Genomic DNA, 17,161 nt, shown 5'->3' with positions numbered 1-17,161 from the left:
GATTAGATACTCATTTGCAACAGTATCGATACCAAGAGTGCCATCTTTGCCTCCTCCAGTTGACACAACTTCATACAGCACCACTGCAGACGAGCAGGCACACAGCCCCTCCCCTCACTTGCGTCTGAACACATGAATGCTAGTTGACGTTCACAGCACTGAGCTGGCTGGTGCCACTAGCATAAAACTAAATTAACATGGCAAGTGCTGCTGCTTAAGGGACCTTCGCAACCTGTTTTAGCTGAAATTGAATTTTGCCGTTTTACCGTTTGGAATTATTTTGCTTTATTATTTCACCTGGCCGGCAGCACATGTTAATGTTAGCTGTTTAACTATTAGCAATTAGCCGATAGCTACATTAGCCGTCTGTTAAGTTATCATTAAGCTAGCAGCTAGCGGCTATGGCTAATAATAAAACCATTAACGTTAATGTGGGAGCTAGGCAGCAAACGTTATCAGTCCTGCCTGTCTGTAACGTTAATAGACAGTGTTAATTTAACAGCATAACACAATTTTTTGTTTCTGAAAAGTGTTATATTTATTATCAAGTCCCAGATTGAAGCTGAGAAAAGTCAACCAGCAACTAGACAGAAACAGGGGCAGCCTAACTTACCAACTCCATTTGAACTGCAACGAAAATATGGTGCAATGTCACCAGAAGCACAGCAAATAAACAGGGCTGTAGCTGAATACATTTGCATGTCATATTTATACAACTTAAAGTAAGGTTACTGTTGTTGCTTTTTTGCACTACCTCAGACAACCTAAAAATAGTGTTGTCATTGATGTTATTGTTTGTATTGTTCTTATCTTTATTTAAAATAGGGTTAGGGTCATTTTCCCTGTGGTATCGCAAATGGTATTGAGTATCGAGTATTTTCCTGGGTATTGGTATGGAGTTTGAAATTCTAGTATCATAACAACCCTAGTACATATCACATCAAACGGTTATTCTGGATACGAAGTTAATATAAACTTAATAACCAGTGCAAGTCCAAGACATACTGTATGTAATGTGTGTTGTGTATATTCTTAATTCAAACATAGTGCTCTTTATGTGCTCTACAGACATATGTGCTCTGTGCTCTTTAAGAGAACACTAATCTATAGTTATAGTGTAGTATGCTGTTTGTGCGAGAATTGTGAAAATCCGTGAGATGATGTAGTCCATGGTGATATATAGTGCATGGTGGTTGGTATATAGCATAATCCACAGTTCACTGTGGCTGAGGGCCGGGACGTAGGCCAGTCATGCCAGTCCCTCTCAGACGTCAGTAGGATGTTTCTCCTGATCAAGGAGAAAGGAGAAATCATCAATACAGACTTCTGTGCATGATGTCACCTCAATTCTCAAGTGGGAATGCCTTTGGTCAGCATTTATGCACTTTGAAAGTTTACTGTAAGTAGCATACACGCCATATTTGGTCAAATATCTAAAAGGAGAGATGTGTGAATACAATATCGGTCCATTAACCATGAACAAGGAAACATGATTTACACAAACCCGGGTGCTGATCTCTGAACACCAAGCTGTTTGTTACTGACCATCCAAGGTCCTCTGTTATCAATTGTGGCACCAGCAATATCAGCAGAAACCACAGCTGTGTCTGGAGGACTTGCCTGAGTGTCTCCTCGTGTAAGATTTAACACAGTGTTTGTGGCACTGTGACCTAGGGCCTCACACTGACTTTTCACTCTGTCAGTCACTTACAGTGGACAAATAAGAAAATTCCTTCACACAGGGCTAACTCCTGCACCTGTTGTTGTAACTGCTTGTAGCAACGACGTTTGTCAATCAGGTATTTTTGTTAGAGTGCCACTTCAGCATCTTACTCCTCCTGAGGCGCAGTGCCTGAGCCTCTTCTTTTGGGCGGCCAACAAGCATGAGGCGGAATTCAAGGGGTGTCATCTCAGCCAACTTGTTTCGATCTCCAACTTCCATGGTTAGATTAGTGTGATCTTCTGCAGCAGTATTGGTAGAAGGCTGTGGGAGTGGATCCTCAGGAGACTGGGGGCTCTTGGTTAGTATCAGTCGGTGCTGCCCATGACCCTGGAGGTGTATGACTGAAATCAGGGACGGTTGCAGAGTAGGACTCCTCTTCTGGCTCCTCAGTAGGAAGTGGTGGTTCTGGCTGTTGGACTGGTATTTCACCTTGGAGCAACTGGAACAGTATTGAGTAATTTGGTGGAGGTGGCGCCAATGGTAGAAAGATTCTTGTCGCGGGTCCTCCTTGGACTGGAACTGCATATCCTGAGGCACTGCTGGGACCAATAGCGGTCCCAGCTTGGACTGGAACTGCATATCCTTAGGCACTGCTGGGACCAATAGCGGTCCCAGCAGGATTGAACCCATTCCTGATGGGTCTGGAGCACATTCCTGCAGAGTTAGACATGCGTGTCAGGGGCCTGGAGAATATCCCTGTTGGTACCATTGGTTCACAGCTGGGTTAGTGCCCTGTAGGGTCCTTAAGGGCAGAACCCTTTGCCTGGTCCCATATTAGCTGGATCAAAGGGGGTCACATGAAGCCTATACTGGGGATGTATTTGAGGCCTTGGATAATAGCCCTGACTTTCCTGGAATTGGGCTTGTGAAGGTGCACAAAAGGGTCTTTGTCCCAACTGTATCCTGGGCCTTCTGCCATGACTTTCTATCAAGATAACACAAAGTTGAATTAGTTCACTTTTTAACCAAACAACCCTTAGCATAGTCCTTAGAATATAAACGTACATGACTACCTGTGTGAAACATAAGTTTGTCTGTATATTGGCTGTAACTATTTTTGCATTTGTCAGAAAACTGCTCTATGCTCCTCTTCGTGAGAGTATGGCCTGTCCTAAACCTAAAGTGATCATTTGTAACACACCTTTGGTTAGCAAGGGCGTGGAAAACCAATGTGCTAGCTGTACCAGATCATAGGCATAACTTACAATCTTCAGCTACCAATTATCTTTATGTAATTGTACAATGCCATAACCAGCATGGTTTCCTGTAGCATCTCTGAAACAGGAGCCATCTACATATAACATGAGATCTGCTGTGATCGGTTGATTATACAAATTATCACGTGCTTGCATGAAGGTGTCTGTTGTTTGGATATAGTCATCCGGCATTCCATTCACAGGCAACACCATCTTGGTTGCAGGATTCACTGTGGTGCATGTTTGGATGGTTAGGTTCAAGTGCTGAAAGTATAACTTCATAACCTGTTTTTCTAGCTTAGTTAGAACGAACCATGGGCTTGTGAGCAAGGCATGTAATCGGTGAGATGTGTATAGGACAACCTTGTGTCCCATAGTCAACATTGAGACCTTCTGAAAAGCAATAGCTCCTGCTGCCAATCCCTGATAGCAGGGTGGCCGGCCTGTCTCAATGTTGTCTAATTTTTTGCTATAGTAAGCTAATGGTTGTTTACCTTTTGGTGTATCTTGTATCAATACCGTACTTGCAAAAACAAATTTTTCTGAAACATATAACTTAAATGGCTTAAAGTAATCAGGATTTCCCAGTGCTGGGACAGATTGCAAGTCTCCTTTTAGTGCTTGAAAGGCTTCCACTTCCTCTGTCCACTGTAGCTGAACTGAGGTCTTTGTTTATCCTGCAGCCTGTATTAGAGCATGCAAAGGTGCTGTTTTTATAGCATAGTCACAAAGCCATGGGTTTTGGAATTCCGCCATCCCCAGAAAAGACAGCATTTGTCCCACTGTTAGTGGTTTTAGAGTTTTAGCTATAGCTTCTAACTGTGAGGGTGCAATTAGCCTCTTTTCCCCACATAGTTTTCTTTCTAAGTATTCAGTATCTTTTTGACAGAATTTAAGTTTTTCCTTCCGAACTTTACGCCCTCCTTTTGCTAGCGCTGTTAGTACTGTAATGGAGTCTTTTTCACACTGTTGTTTTGTGGCACTATAAATTAACTGTCAGGGTCCGATGAGGCAGAGTTGAGGGTGAGAGACTCAGATGCGGAGGAGGTACCAATGTGCAAGAATTTATTTAAACAAAAAAAACAAAATCCATACATGAGACGATGACGAAACAGACACTAAACCTAACAACCAACAATGATACCACAAAGACGAGACAGAGCAAGGGCTTTTTAAAGAAACGGAACTGATTAACAATGGAGAACAGGTGGGGAAGGGTTAGGGTTAGGGTCAGACACAGGTGGGACACATCAGGGATGATTAACAAAAGGAAGCAAAACTAGAACTCAGACACTGGGGTGACATGACTATCAAAATAAAACAGGAAGTGCACGGGGAAACAGAGCATAAGACAGGGAAGACTAAACTAAACACCAGAAACACCCAAACCAGAAACATTCAAAACCCAGAACTGAAACCCAAAAACACAGAAAACCAAACCAAGAAAGTCCAAAAACCTGGAGCCTCCAGGCTGAGACCATGACAGTACCCCCCCCTTAAGGGACGGCTTCCAGACGTCCCCAGGGCGGGAGGAGGATGTCCGGAGGAGGGACACAAGGGACAAAAGGGACCTCTGGGAGCCGGCCACGAGGATGGACTGGGGGCAGAGGAGGTGGCGGGACCGTAAATACGGAAGGGCACTCTGGAGGCCGGCCACGAGGATGGACTGGGGGCAACTCAGGTGGACGGCTCGGAGGCCTTATGGATAGGCTGGGCAGTTCAGTGGGGCGACACGGAGGTCGGGCAAACGGACGGAGCCGTTCTGGAGGCCAACAGCAAAGACCGGGTCTCTCAGGAGGTCGAGATGGAGGATGGTGTCACCCCTCTGGAGAGTGACCAGGAGCCGACTGGGTACCAGGGGCAGGAGTCAGCTGGACCACCGTCAGGACACGAGGAACAGGGATCGACCGGACCACTGGAGGCGGCACAGAGTCAGGGACCACCGGAGGCGGCACAGAGTCAGGACCCACCGGGGGCGGCACAGAGTCAGGGGCCACCGGAAGCGGCACAGAGTCAGGGGCCACCGGAGGCGGCACAGAGTCAGGGACCACCGGAGGCGACACAGAGGCAGGAACCACTGGAGGCGGCACAGGGGCAGGGGCCACCGGAGGCGACACAGAGTCAGGGGCCACAGGAGGCGGCACAGGGGCAGGGGCCACCGGAGGCAGCACGGAGGCGGAGACCACCGGAGGCGGTGCCCCGGCAGGAGTAAATGACACCAAGAGCCACGTGGGCTGAGTTAGGACAAGAATCAATGGGGGTAGCGCCCTGGCGGGAACCACGAGTGGAGGTGACGTCACGGCTAGAGCTAGGGGAGAAGGTGACGACGTCACACCAGGAATCAGGAGAGGCAGTGACATCACACCAGGAACTAGGAGAGGTGGTGACGTCACACCAGGAGCAGTCGTCGACGCCGCTGGAGGACACGAAGCAGCGGCCGTCGGCACCACAGGAAAGACGGGAACAGTCGTCGACGCCGCTGGGGAACACAGAGTAGCGGCCATCGACACAGGCAGGGCAGAAGACAGCGCTGGCGATGCCACTGGGGAACACAGAGCAGCGGCCATTGACAGCACCGGAGGGGCAGAAGATGTAGCAGTCTCAGGAGAGGCCTGAGCCTCGGGGAACGCTGCAGACTTTGGAAAGGGCGGAGCCTCGGGGAACGCTGCAGACCTTGGAGAGGGTGGAGCCTCGGGGAACACTGCAGACCTTGGAGAGGGTGAAGCCTTGGGGGACGCTGCAGCTGCTGAGGAGGGGCTAGTGGCTCGTCAGCCCGCGGACAGGGCATGTGGTGCAGGATTGGGCCGGACCGCTGACAAGACACGTGGAGCAGGAGTGGGCCGGACCGCAGACAGGACACGTGGTGCAGGAATCGGCCGGTCCACCGACAGAACACGTGGTGCAGGAATCGGCCGGTCCGCCGACAGGTCACGTGGTGCGGGAGTGGGTTCAGCAGGGACCAGACCACCAGCAGTGTCTCTCCCACTCCGCCGGTGCTTCCCGCCCCACAGGGAGCGTGGTCCCCCTCGGGCCAGCCGGGTTCCATGGTAGGCAATCCTGCCATAGTCCAAGTCCGAGCCGGCTGACCCGATCCCGTAACCCCTAATCCCCGTGGCGTTACAGGCTACCGGCGAAGCAGGTGAGGCAGGCGGAGCTGCGCGGCTGGTCTGCTCGGCATGTGTAATATTGTGGGCCCAGGCAGCACAAGGAGGACACAGAACTCGCCATCATATATTCCTGGGCTTTTAATCGATGATAGTGACAGACAAAAGAGCACACAATTCATACATCACTTCCTATATAAAATACTTCCTGACAGGACTTCCTGTCAGGTCCACCCATGGATCCTACAGCTCCCTCTATCTAACTCCAGAAGTATTTAGGATACTACAGCATGCTTAGCCGCCTGTCTACAAAAAAACGCAAAAAGAGTTATTACCTTCGCTGAGTCCTGTGTGGGTGGTATCATTCTGTCAGGGTCCGATGAGGCAGGGGTGAGGGTGAGAGACTCAGATGCGGAGGAGGTACCAATGTGCAAGAATTTATTTAAACAAAAAAAACCAAAATCCATACATGAGACGATGACGAAACAGACACCAAACCTAACAACCGACAATGATATCACAAAGACGAGACAGAGCAAGGGCTTTTTAAAGAAACGGAACTGATTAACAATGGAGAACAGGTGGGGAAGGGTTAGGGTTAGGGTTAGACACAGGTGGGACACATCAGGGATGTGTCAGGTTTACACCACCTAAGACATTTAATACTGACACAAAGAAGAGAAAGACAAGAGCGTTATTTCTTACTCGCGAGGAGAACGGACAGAGATATGCTCAGTTACAATCTCCAACCCGCTCTGAGCATATTCCACCGTCTCCTCTCTTTTTATTATCACATAAGGCATTCCAAGCATTCTTTGGTTACAAGTCATTGCTTTATCTTAAAGAACTGAGAATTACACACGAACAATATGATGGGCGCCTGACTATACATAGTTCACATGTTCATCCCCTGATGTAGAAGTAGAACAGGCTGGTTCCAGTCTGCTCTATGCATCGTGACAGCTTGTGCTCTCCTCCAGCAGCTACTACCTGCAAAACAACTTCATCACAAGACAAACTATATGCATGATTATTATCATAAGACAAACTGTATGCATGATTATAGGATTGTAAAGCAGGATACATGGTTAGTTAGTAAATATGAGATAAATTCATATATACAATTATTCCAACAGGATGATTAACAAAAGGAAGCAAAACTAGAACTCAGACACTGGGGTGACATGACTATCAAAATAAAACAGGAAGTGCACGGGGAAACAGAGCACAAGACAGGGAAGATTAAACTAAACACCAGAAACACCCAAACCAGAAACACTCAAAACCCTGAACAGAAACCCAAAAACACAGAAAACCAAACCAAGAAAGTCCAAAAACCAAAAACCTGGAGCCTCCAGGCTGAGACCATGACATTAACAAATCATCCACATACTGAATTACAGTACTTGAAACATCTGAGTGTTGCAGATCTTGGGCTAGCACCCTGTTAAAAAATTGTAGGGCTTTCTACAAAGCCCTGTGCTTTGTGTATATGTGTACTGCTGTCCTTGATAAGTGAATACAAACAATTGTTGTGAGTCTGGATGTAGTGGCAAACTGAAAAAGGCTGAACATAGGTCAATGACTATATACCAGCATTTATCAGGTAGAATATTTGAGAACAGTGGGTATCTCGGCAACAACAATGGAGCTGATGGCTCTTAGGTCATGCACTAATCCATAATCATTAGTATTGAGCTTTCTGATTGGAGTATTGCAGGAGGAGCTTTTTGTTTTTACCAAAACCCCATCAGGCCTTGAATTATGGGCTTGATTCCTTCTATAGCATGCTGCTTCAGTGGATATTGTTTTCTGTATGGCAACTTGGCTCCTAGTTTGAGCTTAATGTGTATAGGTGGCGCTAGTTTAATCTTACCTACGTCAGTATTATGTTTTGACCATACTTCCTGTGGTACCTGCTGTTCTAATAAAGTTTCATGTTCTGGTGTTAATGGCATCAGTGCAGGTGTTCTTTCGTTAAATATGACTTTTTCTACTACCCCTTCATCACACACTCTCAATGATATTCTGATCTGGAGCTGGACCCAAATGCAACCGCACAAGGGAGTAAATGCAAAATGTTTTAATAACAAAAGATCACTGATGAAGCACGGGAAAACACAGGAGATAACAACAGCAGACACCGAGGACCATTTCAGCAGACGAACCGACACAGAAGAGGAGCACAGAGACTAAATAGACACAAGGGAGGCAAGGGTGATTGAACACAGGTGAAACACATCAGGGCGGGGCAGACAATCACCAAACAGGGAAACAGGACAAAGACAGGAAGTACAAACATCAAGAGACACACAAGGAAACTGAATACAAAATAAAAAAGGAAATAACAAAATCCAAACATAAATAGTCCTTCATGGTAAACCATGACAGAACCAGTCTTATAATTAAGATGGAAGTGTCACAGCAGCAGCTGCTCCTTGTGGTCCTATGTATACATCCTGATTAACCATATATAATGGTTTTCTATTCATCAGTTCTTCCCAGCATTCCTCATAATCTTTATGCTTTTGCTGTTCATCCTATAGAAGAGTACAATGGAGTGGCAGTTATGGTTCATCAGCTTTCTCCACCTGAGTTTGTACCCATGGTTTCCATGTTTCCCACTCATGGAGCAGTTGTGATTGTGACATCAGTTTGAGCCAATACATTGTTGGCTGGACTAGGCCGATGGCTTCCTGTTGTGTCAGTGATGGCATTATTCCAGCTGGTGGATCTTCACGGTAATCTACATAGAGGCCATCTTGTGTGCACATGATGTTAGCTTTTAGAGGGCTAAAAAATGTCTCTCCCTAGGAGGTTGATAGGTGTATTGTCCTTGTGCTTTCTTTATTATGGGACACTGAAGTTTGGCTTCATCTTGTTCGTCCTCTTGCTCCCCTTCTGGTCTTCTGTATTCTGGCCATTGATTTGTGGGTATGTCTACTCCCACCCATCTTCCACTTCTCAGGTACATGGGTAATAGTTCTGACATGTCTCTTATGTGGCGTGTCTGGCAGTCTACCAAATCTGACAGTTTTTCGCTGTCTAGCCATCGATTTGTTTCAGGTGAATATTCTTCTGATACCAAGACGCTATTCAGCTGCATCCTCACTCTTTGTGGTAGGCCAGTTGATGCCTGTACACTTTTAACCTACTCCATACTTTCTTTCCATACAGCGTCCATCTTTCTGTCTTCCTCCTTCAGTGTGCTTATCTGCTCCTCTAGTCGAATGGTTTTCATCTGCGTCTTGTGTGCTGTCCTTAGGATGTCATTTACGGCTCCTTTCCAATTTGCTTCCAGGTTTGTATTGTCCACTTGACATTAATGGCAATTGTCTGTTTCTTTTTGGGTTCTTCTTGGGGCTGCTGTCATTACTTGTTGACCTTTGACCTCTTTTCAGTTGTTGCATTTTGGGGGTTTTTCTGCATCTTCATTGTTTAACACAGCAGCTTTTTCCACCACCTGCTGATACTTTCTTTTATCACCTCTGATAAGTGAATCTTCATCTGAACTTTCAATCCGTCTTGTGTTGCTGGCCACTGTCTTTTCCTCTTCTGCTTTTATCCAAACATGTCTTTGTTTTCCCTCTGTCACTTGCTTGTTTATTCCATGTCACTGTAAACTTCCCCTGCAGCTCCCTTTTTATTTTCTGTTTCCTGTTTTCATCTGTTGCCCTCATCACTGGGAATTGTCCCACTCCAGGCTTCCTGTCGGGCCAAGATGGTGGTGGTCTGACAGGCCATGGTGGGGCAGTAGGCTGCTGTTCTAATCTGTTTCTGTCTCTGCAAATGCACTGCTTGCTAGTGATCTGGGGATTTCAAGTATTTCATCAGCAGTAATGCCTGGCTTATATTTTTCTTGCCCTTATAGAGTTAAATTCCAGTCTCTCTCATCTTCTCCTTGGGTTTTAACGATGTATTGGAATCCGCTTGCCTCCCACGTCATTCTCCTGGGAACGATATGATACACAGCCGTGTGTTCACTACTACACTGTTTTTCTGCTCTTTGTCTTGCCAATGGTCCAAGCCCTCTTCATTGCTGTAGGTATGCTCTAACCAGAAATGTGTCCTTATTCCATGTGTCTCTATATCTCCTTTATTTTCATAATGTTCTAAAGAAGACACCTCATTTTCAATACTACTATCTCACTCATTCATCAGTATTGTTCTCCTCAGGGGTAATAACAATAATAATAATAATAATAATAATAATAATAATGATAATGATAATGATAATGATAAACTTTATTTGTGTAGCACCTTTCATACAGGCAATGTAGCACAAAGTGCTTTACAACAAAGAAATGACATGCACCGAGTGCTTCACATGAAAAGAAAAGACATAAAATTAACATAAAACATTGTTAAAAGCATTGATCTAAAATTAAAAACATTAATGTAAAATGAGATAAAATAATAATAATAAATCATTAAATAGGCAGGGCATAAATGTGGCGCAAAATGCAAATTTCAGAGCTAGTTAAAGGCTAAAGTGAAGAAATAAGTTAAGCTTTCTTTTAAAAATACTTAGTAAGCTGGCTTCGTATGTATGTATGTACAGTATATACAGTTGTACAATTGTATGTACAGTTATCAACAAACAGTTTAAATCACTATAAACAGTGTTTTATTGTTTTTTCACAGTTACTATTGACACGCACTATATACAGTGCCACTGTCCCTCAGCAGAGCATGCTATAACTCTCTCGCCATTCGGTAGGCCCCTTAGCAATGCATTCAATAACTTCTCCCGCCGTCCCGTAGGTCCCTTAGCGGTGCATACAATAACTCTCCTGCCATCCAGTAGGCTCCTTAGCGGTGCATGCAGTATCCAGTGTTGTGCATGAACGCATTCAATGAACGGCGTAAACGCTGCATGACGTCTCCATAGACACGGCTCAACACAGCTGGTGCTAGCGGTACAGACTGTTTTAAATGTACCTTATGTATGTGATTCATCAGTGGTATACAATAATTCATTTAGTTTTGGAGTGGCAATGATTTGGTGCAGGTGATGGATGGGTAGAAGGAGGTTCCATTGAAAAAGAATAGCGGCCTATTTATTTAATAAAAAAGAAAAACCTGAACTTGCTAACTAACATTTTCATCTGTATGAACTGAACTTTGAACTAGTTCTTTTTAAGTGTGAACTGGCACAACATTGGCAATATCGCTTATCACTACTCTCTCAGACTCAGTCCCATGCCTGTTCAGAGCCTCTTTTCCCCAGAGTAAGAGGCGGTAGCCGCATGGACTGTCTTATCTTTAATCTCTCATAGACTCAGCCGCTCTTCCAGTCTGACCCTGTCTACCCTGGAGCAGCTCATCACCCAGCTGAAACACTACTGGGTCTACCAGGTACAGAGGCTTGTAATGATAACCAAATCCCCCACAAAACACAAGGTTATAAGCCAGCATGCAATACACACATTTAGCAGCAGTTGATCAAATTAACTCACTCTTTCCGCTCTATGATGATATATAGCAAATATATTACACTTAGACACACATTAAACACACTTGGATTCAACTCTGTTCACCAGTGACTGTAATCTATTCACAGTTTTAGTACTGTTAGTTTTGGTGCCTGTTTTTAAATTTTAACACTTTTCATGCTTAATTTCTCATTTATTTTTGACTAGGTTCTTTAGAGAAGAGACATTCTGATTTACCTCACCTGGGCAGAGACTCACTGCACTCAGTGAGTTGCACTCAGACACAATCAGAATTTGAAGAAATTAAAAAAGGCTCTGCAGGGGCAGGGGTTCACAGGCTTCTGTCTCTCCTGGCTGGCTCGCCAATTTATGTTAAAGAAAAGAAGTCCAGGACTGGAGTCAAAAAAGAAGTCACTGGAGATGGTCAAAGTACTATGCAATAGAATTTATTCTTTCACAAGAATTAAAGCAAGATCAGACCCTGGTCCGAACTGAAGACAGAATGCCTGTGCATCTTATATAGTTATCAATCCCGTCTTCTTTGGTAGACTCTCAACCTATTTTTCTAAAAGGAACCTAGCATCACCTTGGAAATAAGGTGTCTAGTCTGCCCTGAATTTCCCCAAACCAGGCTACCAGGTTGTGATAATGGTGCCAGAAGTCCAGAAATCCCCTAACTTTCCCCAACCTGGGCCTTGCCAGTGCATACTCTGTTGACGCCATATTTTCCAGCTGCTTTCCAATCTTTTTTTTTTTTTTTTTTTAAAGGCGTTACTCCTTCCTACGAGGGTACTTGGTGTAACAGACTTATTGCAGCACTTGGTGTAACAGACCTGCTGCAACAAAGGCTGACTCACATGCAGTCTCACCTCAGATATACAGTATATATAGCTGACACATTGTGATTATATGTTTAACATTCAGTATATTTATAATGCAGAGTACATATTGATATACATGTTAATGAAAGTGTACTACAACACTTGTGTGTAGTAGGTAAATAGCCTGTGTGTCTGTCTGCCTACCTACCTGCCTGGTTGTGTGCTTGTCAGTCTGTGTGCTTGTCTCTGTGTCAGTTAAATTGACAAACTGAAATTAACTGCCAAATTTTTCCTGACTAAAACTGTAGTGAAACATATTTCCAGTGAAAACTGTTGAAATGTGTGTAAATCATTGTCTTGTATTTAGTGTTGGAGCAGTCTGTAGCTGGACTTTGTCAGAAATCAGAGGACTCTGATTTGAACCTCCCATCCCACAGGTTTCCATGGTGACTTTAACTGCTTAGTTTGTACTGAGTGAGACAGCGATTCACTTGAAATATACCTCTCAAACTCAGACTCACCAGGAAAATAACTGTATGAATGTGTGTGTGAATGGATGAGTGGTCAATAAGACTAGAAAAGTGTAGATATTCAGATAGTCACAGTGTAGGCTGGAAAATGGCTGATGGCATGAACCATTCACTCAGGGGTAACTGTTATCACATAAAGGCATATATTTTCTGAGAGAGGAGACTCTGCTGAACGCAGTGATATAAAATATTTGTCTGTGGTACCGAAAATGTGGCATGTGCAATGATATACCTCTTGCTTTTCCTCCTGATTTTCTGCTCTAATTTTACATTACAGTGAATGGGGCAGTTGGATGGTACTCCTGCCCGTTTGAAGGGCATAAGACAAAGACAAATTGCCAACATTCTGGGAAGAATTTATGTGTGAAGAGTAATAGTTGTGGCCATGAGGATGAGTTAGACAGGATTTTTTTATGCAGTTAAACCCATTCTCCCACTCTAGCTGTGATGTCATCCACTCTAACCTCCTTCAATAGACTCCCATTATAAATTCAAAAATTGCCAGAAAAAGTAGTAGTAGTTCTGAAGTTCAAAGAGGAGAAGATTTTAGAGGGTTTGAACATTCTCTCAATTCATTTTAATGGGGAAAAAAATGAATATTTCCAAAATCCTGAGACATATTATTGAGAATTGTAATACCCTGCATGTCCCGATCAAGACACACATTTTGACGTTTGAACTGAGTTTCTACGACAAACAGTGCAGGACTAGTTAGGTGCCAAAAAAGTGAGCAGAAAAAATATGATAAATGAAATTTTGCAACCTGAATGAATTTGTGTCAGTGTCTTCATAATAGAAATAAACTATTCAAATACCTTTTTAACAAAGTTAGACACAGAAGCAGAAATGTGTAAAATTTGTTCTGATAGATCTCATCTCTATGTCACAGACTTGACACATATTTTTAGCTTCAGAATGATTTATACTAGGGATGCCCCTATTGATTGCCCGCCAATAATGATCGGACGATTTTCATTAAAAATACGTGATCAGTAGATTGGAATTAATGCTTCCAGTCAACGATCACCTTAAAACACCTGTGGTTAATATTCTGGTTTCTGCATCTGACAGAAGGGCTGTGTGCCGTGTAGTGAAGTCCAGCCTCCCTCCTTGTTCATTGCGGTGGGCAGAGCTGGCTCTTTTTCATCAGGAGGCTCAGGTCCTTTGATGTCTGCAATGAAATGCTGCACGATTTATCAGTCAATGGTGGCCAGTGTCCTTTTTTATGCTGCTGTCTGCTTGGGCATAACTGTGAGCAGCCCAGAAATAAGTTTCAGAAACTCACAATCACCGATCAAAGCATCTCACATGGAGGCTCCAACACTGATGGGAGCCACAATGGAGATAAACAAAACCTCCACTGGACTTTGTAGACTTTGGTCTGCATCATGGTTCTCTTGCTCACTTGCTCTCTTGGCTATAAAAATTCACCCCGACGCTTGAATTGAAAATGTTCCACTCAGTAAACATGTTCTGCTACTGTAAACAAACACTGAAATATTGATTTACTGTCATGAGATACATAGATTTACATGTCAGCTTCTATTTATTTAAAGCTTCTATTTATTTAGCGCTCTAATTACCTGATGTTTGGTCGTAGCATCACTGTCGTATCACAGCTGGGTAACTATCTCAGTATAGCTCTATTACCTTGTTGGTTTATAAGTCTGTATAGTAGTTGTGTCCCAGTGTAGCTCATTTCTCCACGTCTGCACACTATCTCTCTCACCTCTGCTTTCCTCTTCCACTTTAGATTGTTGGCTCCAGGGGCCCCATAGAGATCAACCCCAGAGACACCATGGCTAAAGAGAGCAGCATCATGGGAGTGGCTCTTTTCTTTGCCACACCGGTACAAAGCAGTGACATCACACAAGCCATGTTTTAAACACACTTAATAATTGTATCTGGTTGGGATTTGTATGGATTTGGGATTTTTAAAGCCTACACACACTTTGGATGAGGTTACATGAGACAGATTCATGCAACATAGCTGTATGTGACTGAGATTAATGAAAGTTGTTCTACGTATAAGCCAATACACTTAACTGAAATGCTGTATACGAATTGGACTGGCAGAAAGGCAGTCAGAGAGCGCAATCCTCTTCCAAGGCCAGTGTCTAATAGAGATGAAACGGTATAAAAATGTAATATCACAATTATAGTGACCAAAATTATCATGGTTACCAGTATTATCACGTTGTTGTTTAAATGTGCCAGTAAAGCACAAACTGAAATAATTTCACCAAATGAATATTTGCATTTAATATGTCAACACATCTATTTCATAGATGAGGACAAAGGACCATTAGCAGTACTGGGTTTGCCTGCTGCATGCCCACTCTGTAAACAAGGGAATAGAAAAAGTATTATTATCATCATTATTATTCTATTAATGTTTTATTATATTATTATATAATTATTGTTATTGTTACTATTTTCTGTGCTGTGAAGTCTTTCAGCACAGACACTGTAGACTGACCTGTTACCTGTCCAGCATCAGGCTACACTGCACTCAAGGATGAAACAGTGATCAGCCCAGAAATAAGTTTCAGAAACACACAATCACCGATAGAAGCATCTCACACCAAGGCTCCAACACTGACGGGAGCAACAATAGCGACGCAACGGATCCATTTTATCCAGTTTACAGAGCAGCTAGTCTGTGTGTGTGCTCTGTAGCTGCAGTTGTGTGAGTCCTCTCCGAACTGAAAGGCAAAGTCATCTGACAGTGTAAAAAGTCAGTCGTCTTTTTTTTTATTAGGTTTACCTACGTTTAAAAAACCTGCTTATACTCACTAATTTTGGTCCAAAAAAAAGGGTATTAGCAGGCTGAAAAATCTCTGGTGATGCCATGTTTCACTGCAGAGTCAGGTGATAATTCTCTGTTCCACCATGTTTTGACCAACAGAAAACAAACCCACGCTGCTTTCTGTGCATGTGTCTGGGAGACTGTTGCTGGTTGATGCCGTACAGTACCTAACGTGAGTTAAATTAACCATGGTAATTGGCCACAGTTATAGTGATAATTCAAATTTAAACCATAATAAAAACCGTCAGGCATTTATACTGTGATTTAGCATGAAACCAGTAACCATTTCATCTCTAGTGTCAAACAATATGCACAAGACATCACAGAAAAAAATTTAAATTCATGTGCCTCAAAATTGAATGGCTTCTTCCCATAATCCTGCTGAAAAATAAATGTGCTAGAGGTAATAATGGACACCAAACAACTTTTGACATGGAGACAAGAAAAACTGATCCTGATATAATACTCTAGTTAGTAAAAATAATTCTTATATATATCTTCCCTCCATCTTCCTTTGTCAGGAGGAGAAAAAGGAGTGTGCAGCATTGCTCTACGCAGGGATGGAAACTGGTTGGCTGCATCCAGTCGTTGGTTCCCAGTATCCACTTGACAAGGCTGCCCAGGCCCATCATGACATTATTGAGTCCCCTGGGGCTGCTGGAAAGATAGTCTTGACCATGTGATGACACAACTGTATCACAAGTTGAAGCTCACCAAGTAGGGTTCAGACGGGGAGACTCTTAACAGGCTGCTACAACAAGCAAATTATTATTAATATGGTTGCCTTTAAGTTTAAGTGTTGCTGAAAATGACCTTTTTACTAAAATACAAACAAGCTTATTGATGTTCAGTGTTGTTCCTCAAATTGAAAAAGGCAATGACAGTAATATTAACTTGACATGACAGGCACTATGACTATCTGTATTTCATCATTCATTTTAATAAATCATGCTTACAAGGAATGATGTAAAAAGTTTCAGGGAGAGTCACTGTTGTATTGTATTCTCCACTTATTCAGCTTGATCTGATCACTTTGTTTTTACAGTACAAGACTAGCTGGCCTGGTTACTTTGGCTACCTATGTAAGTTTTATGAAATTTGCCATGTTCATTGTAGTAAACCCTCAAGTCTCCCTGAGCCACTTAGCTCTATGGGCTGTGATGACATATACTTATATTAAAGTCTGTACCTTTATGTGGACAAACTGATTCCTTTCTTGGTAACTTTAGTGCACAATTGCTGGAGTAGGAGCTGCTCAGGTGCAAGACTAACAAATACTTAGCTTTATGTTTAGCTGTAATTTATATTTTTAGAATAACAGTGTGAAAATGTGAAAGGGTCTGCTCATAGTGATGAACCTACAGATAATTATCACCTGACTCTGCAGTTGCAGCTCATTGTTTATCTCTGTCCTGCAACTTTACTGTTCTGTTTCATTCTCTCACTGCTCTTATAGCAGCAGAAAATATTAAACCTGTAGTACACTACCTGCTCAGCTTGTTAACGCTAATGTGTTAGCAAATAACAATTGCTTATTTACTCA

General features: G+C 43.3%; 1 protein-coding gene across 1 annotated transcript in view; it reads left to right on the top strand.

Moving 5' to 3' along the window:
* The window catches only part of cryz (crystallin zeta), a 44,472-nt gene extending 27,567 nt beyond the window's left edge, over positions 1-16,905 (top strand). The window contains exons 7-8 of the mRNA XM_022761899.1: positions 14,563-14,658; positions 16,140-16,905. Of these exons, the coding sequence (XP_022617620.1) occupies positions 14,563-14,658; positions 16,140-16,301 (258 nt within the window). The 3' untranslated portion in view covers positions 16,302-16,905. The remainder of the gene's footprint in view (positions 1-14,562; positions 14,659-16,139) is intronic.
* Positions 16,906-17,161: the final 256 nt, after the last annotated feature.

This window comes from Seriola dumerili, unplaced genomic scaffold, assembly GCF_002260705.1.
Source record: "Seriola dumerili isolate Sdu_G_001 unplaced genomic scaffold, Sdu_1.0 BDQW01000432.1, whole genome shotgun sequence".
NCBI lineage: Eukaryota > Metazoa > Chordata > Actinopteri > Carangiformes > Carangidae > Seriola > Seriola dumerili.
The sequence above is the reverse complement of the archived record's forward strand: the minus strand, read 5'-3'. Positions and strand labels throughout refer to the sequence as shown.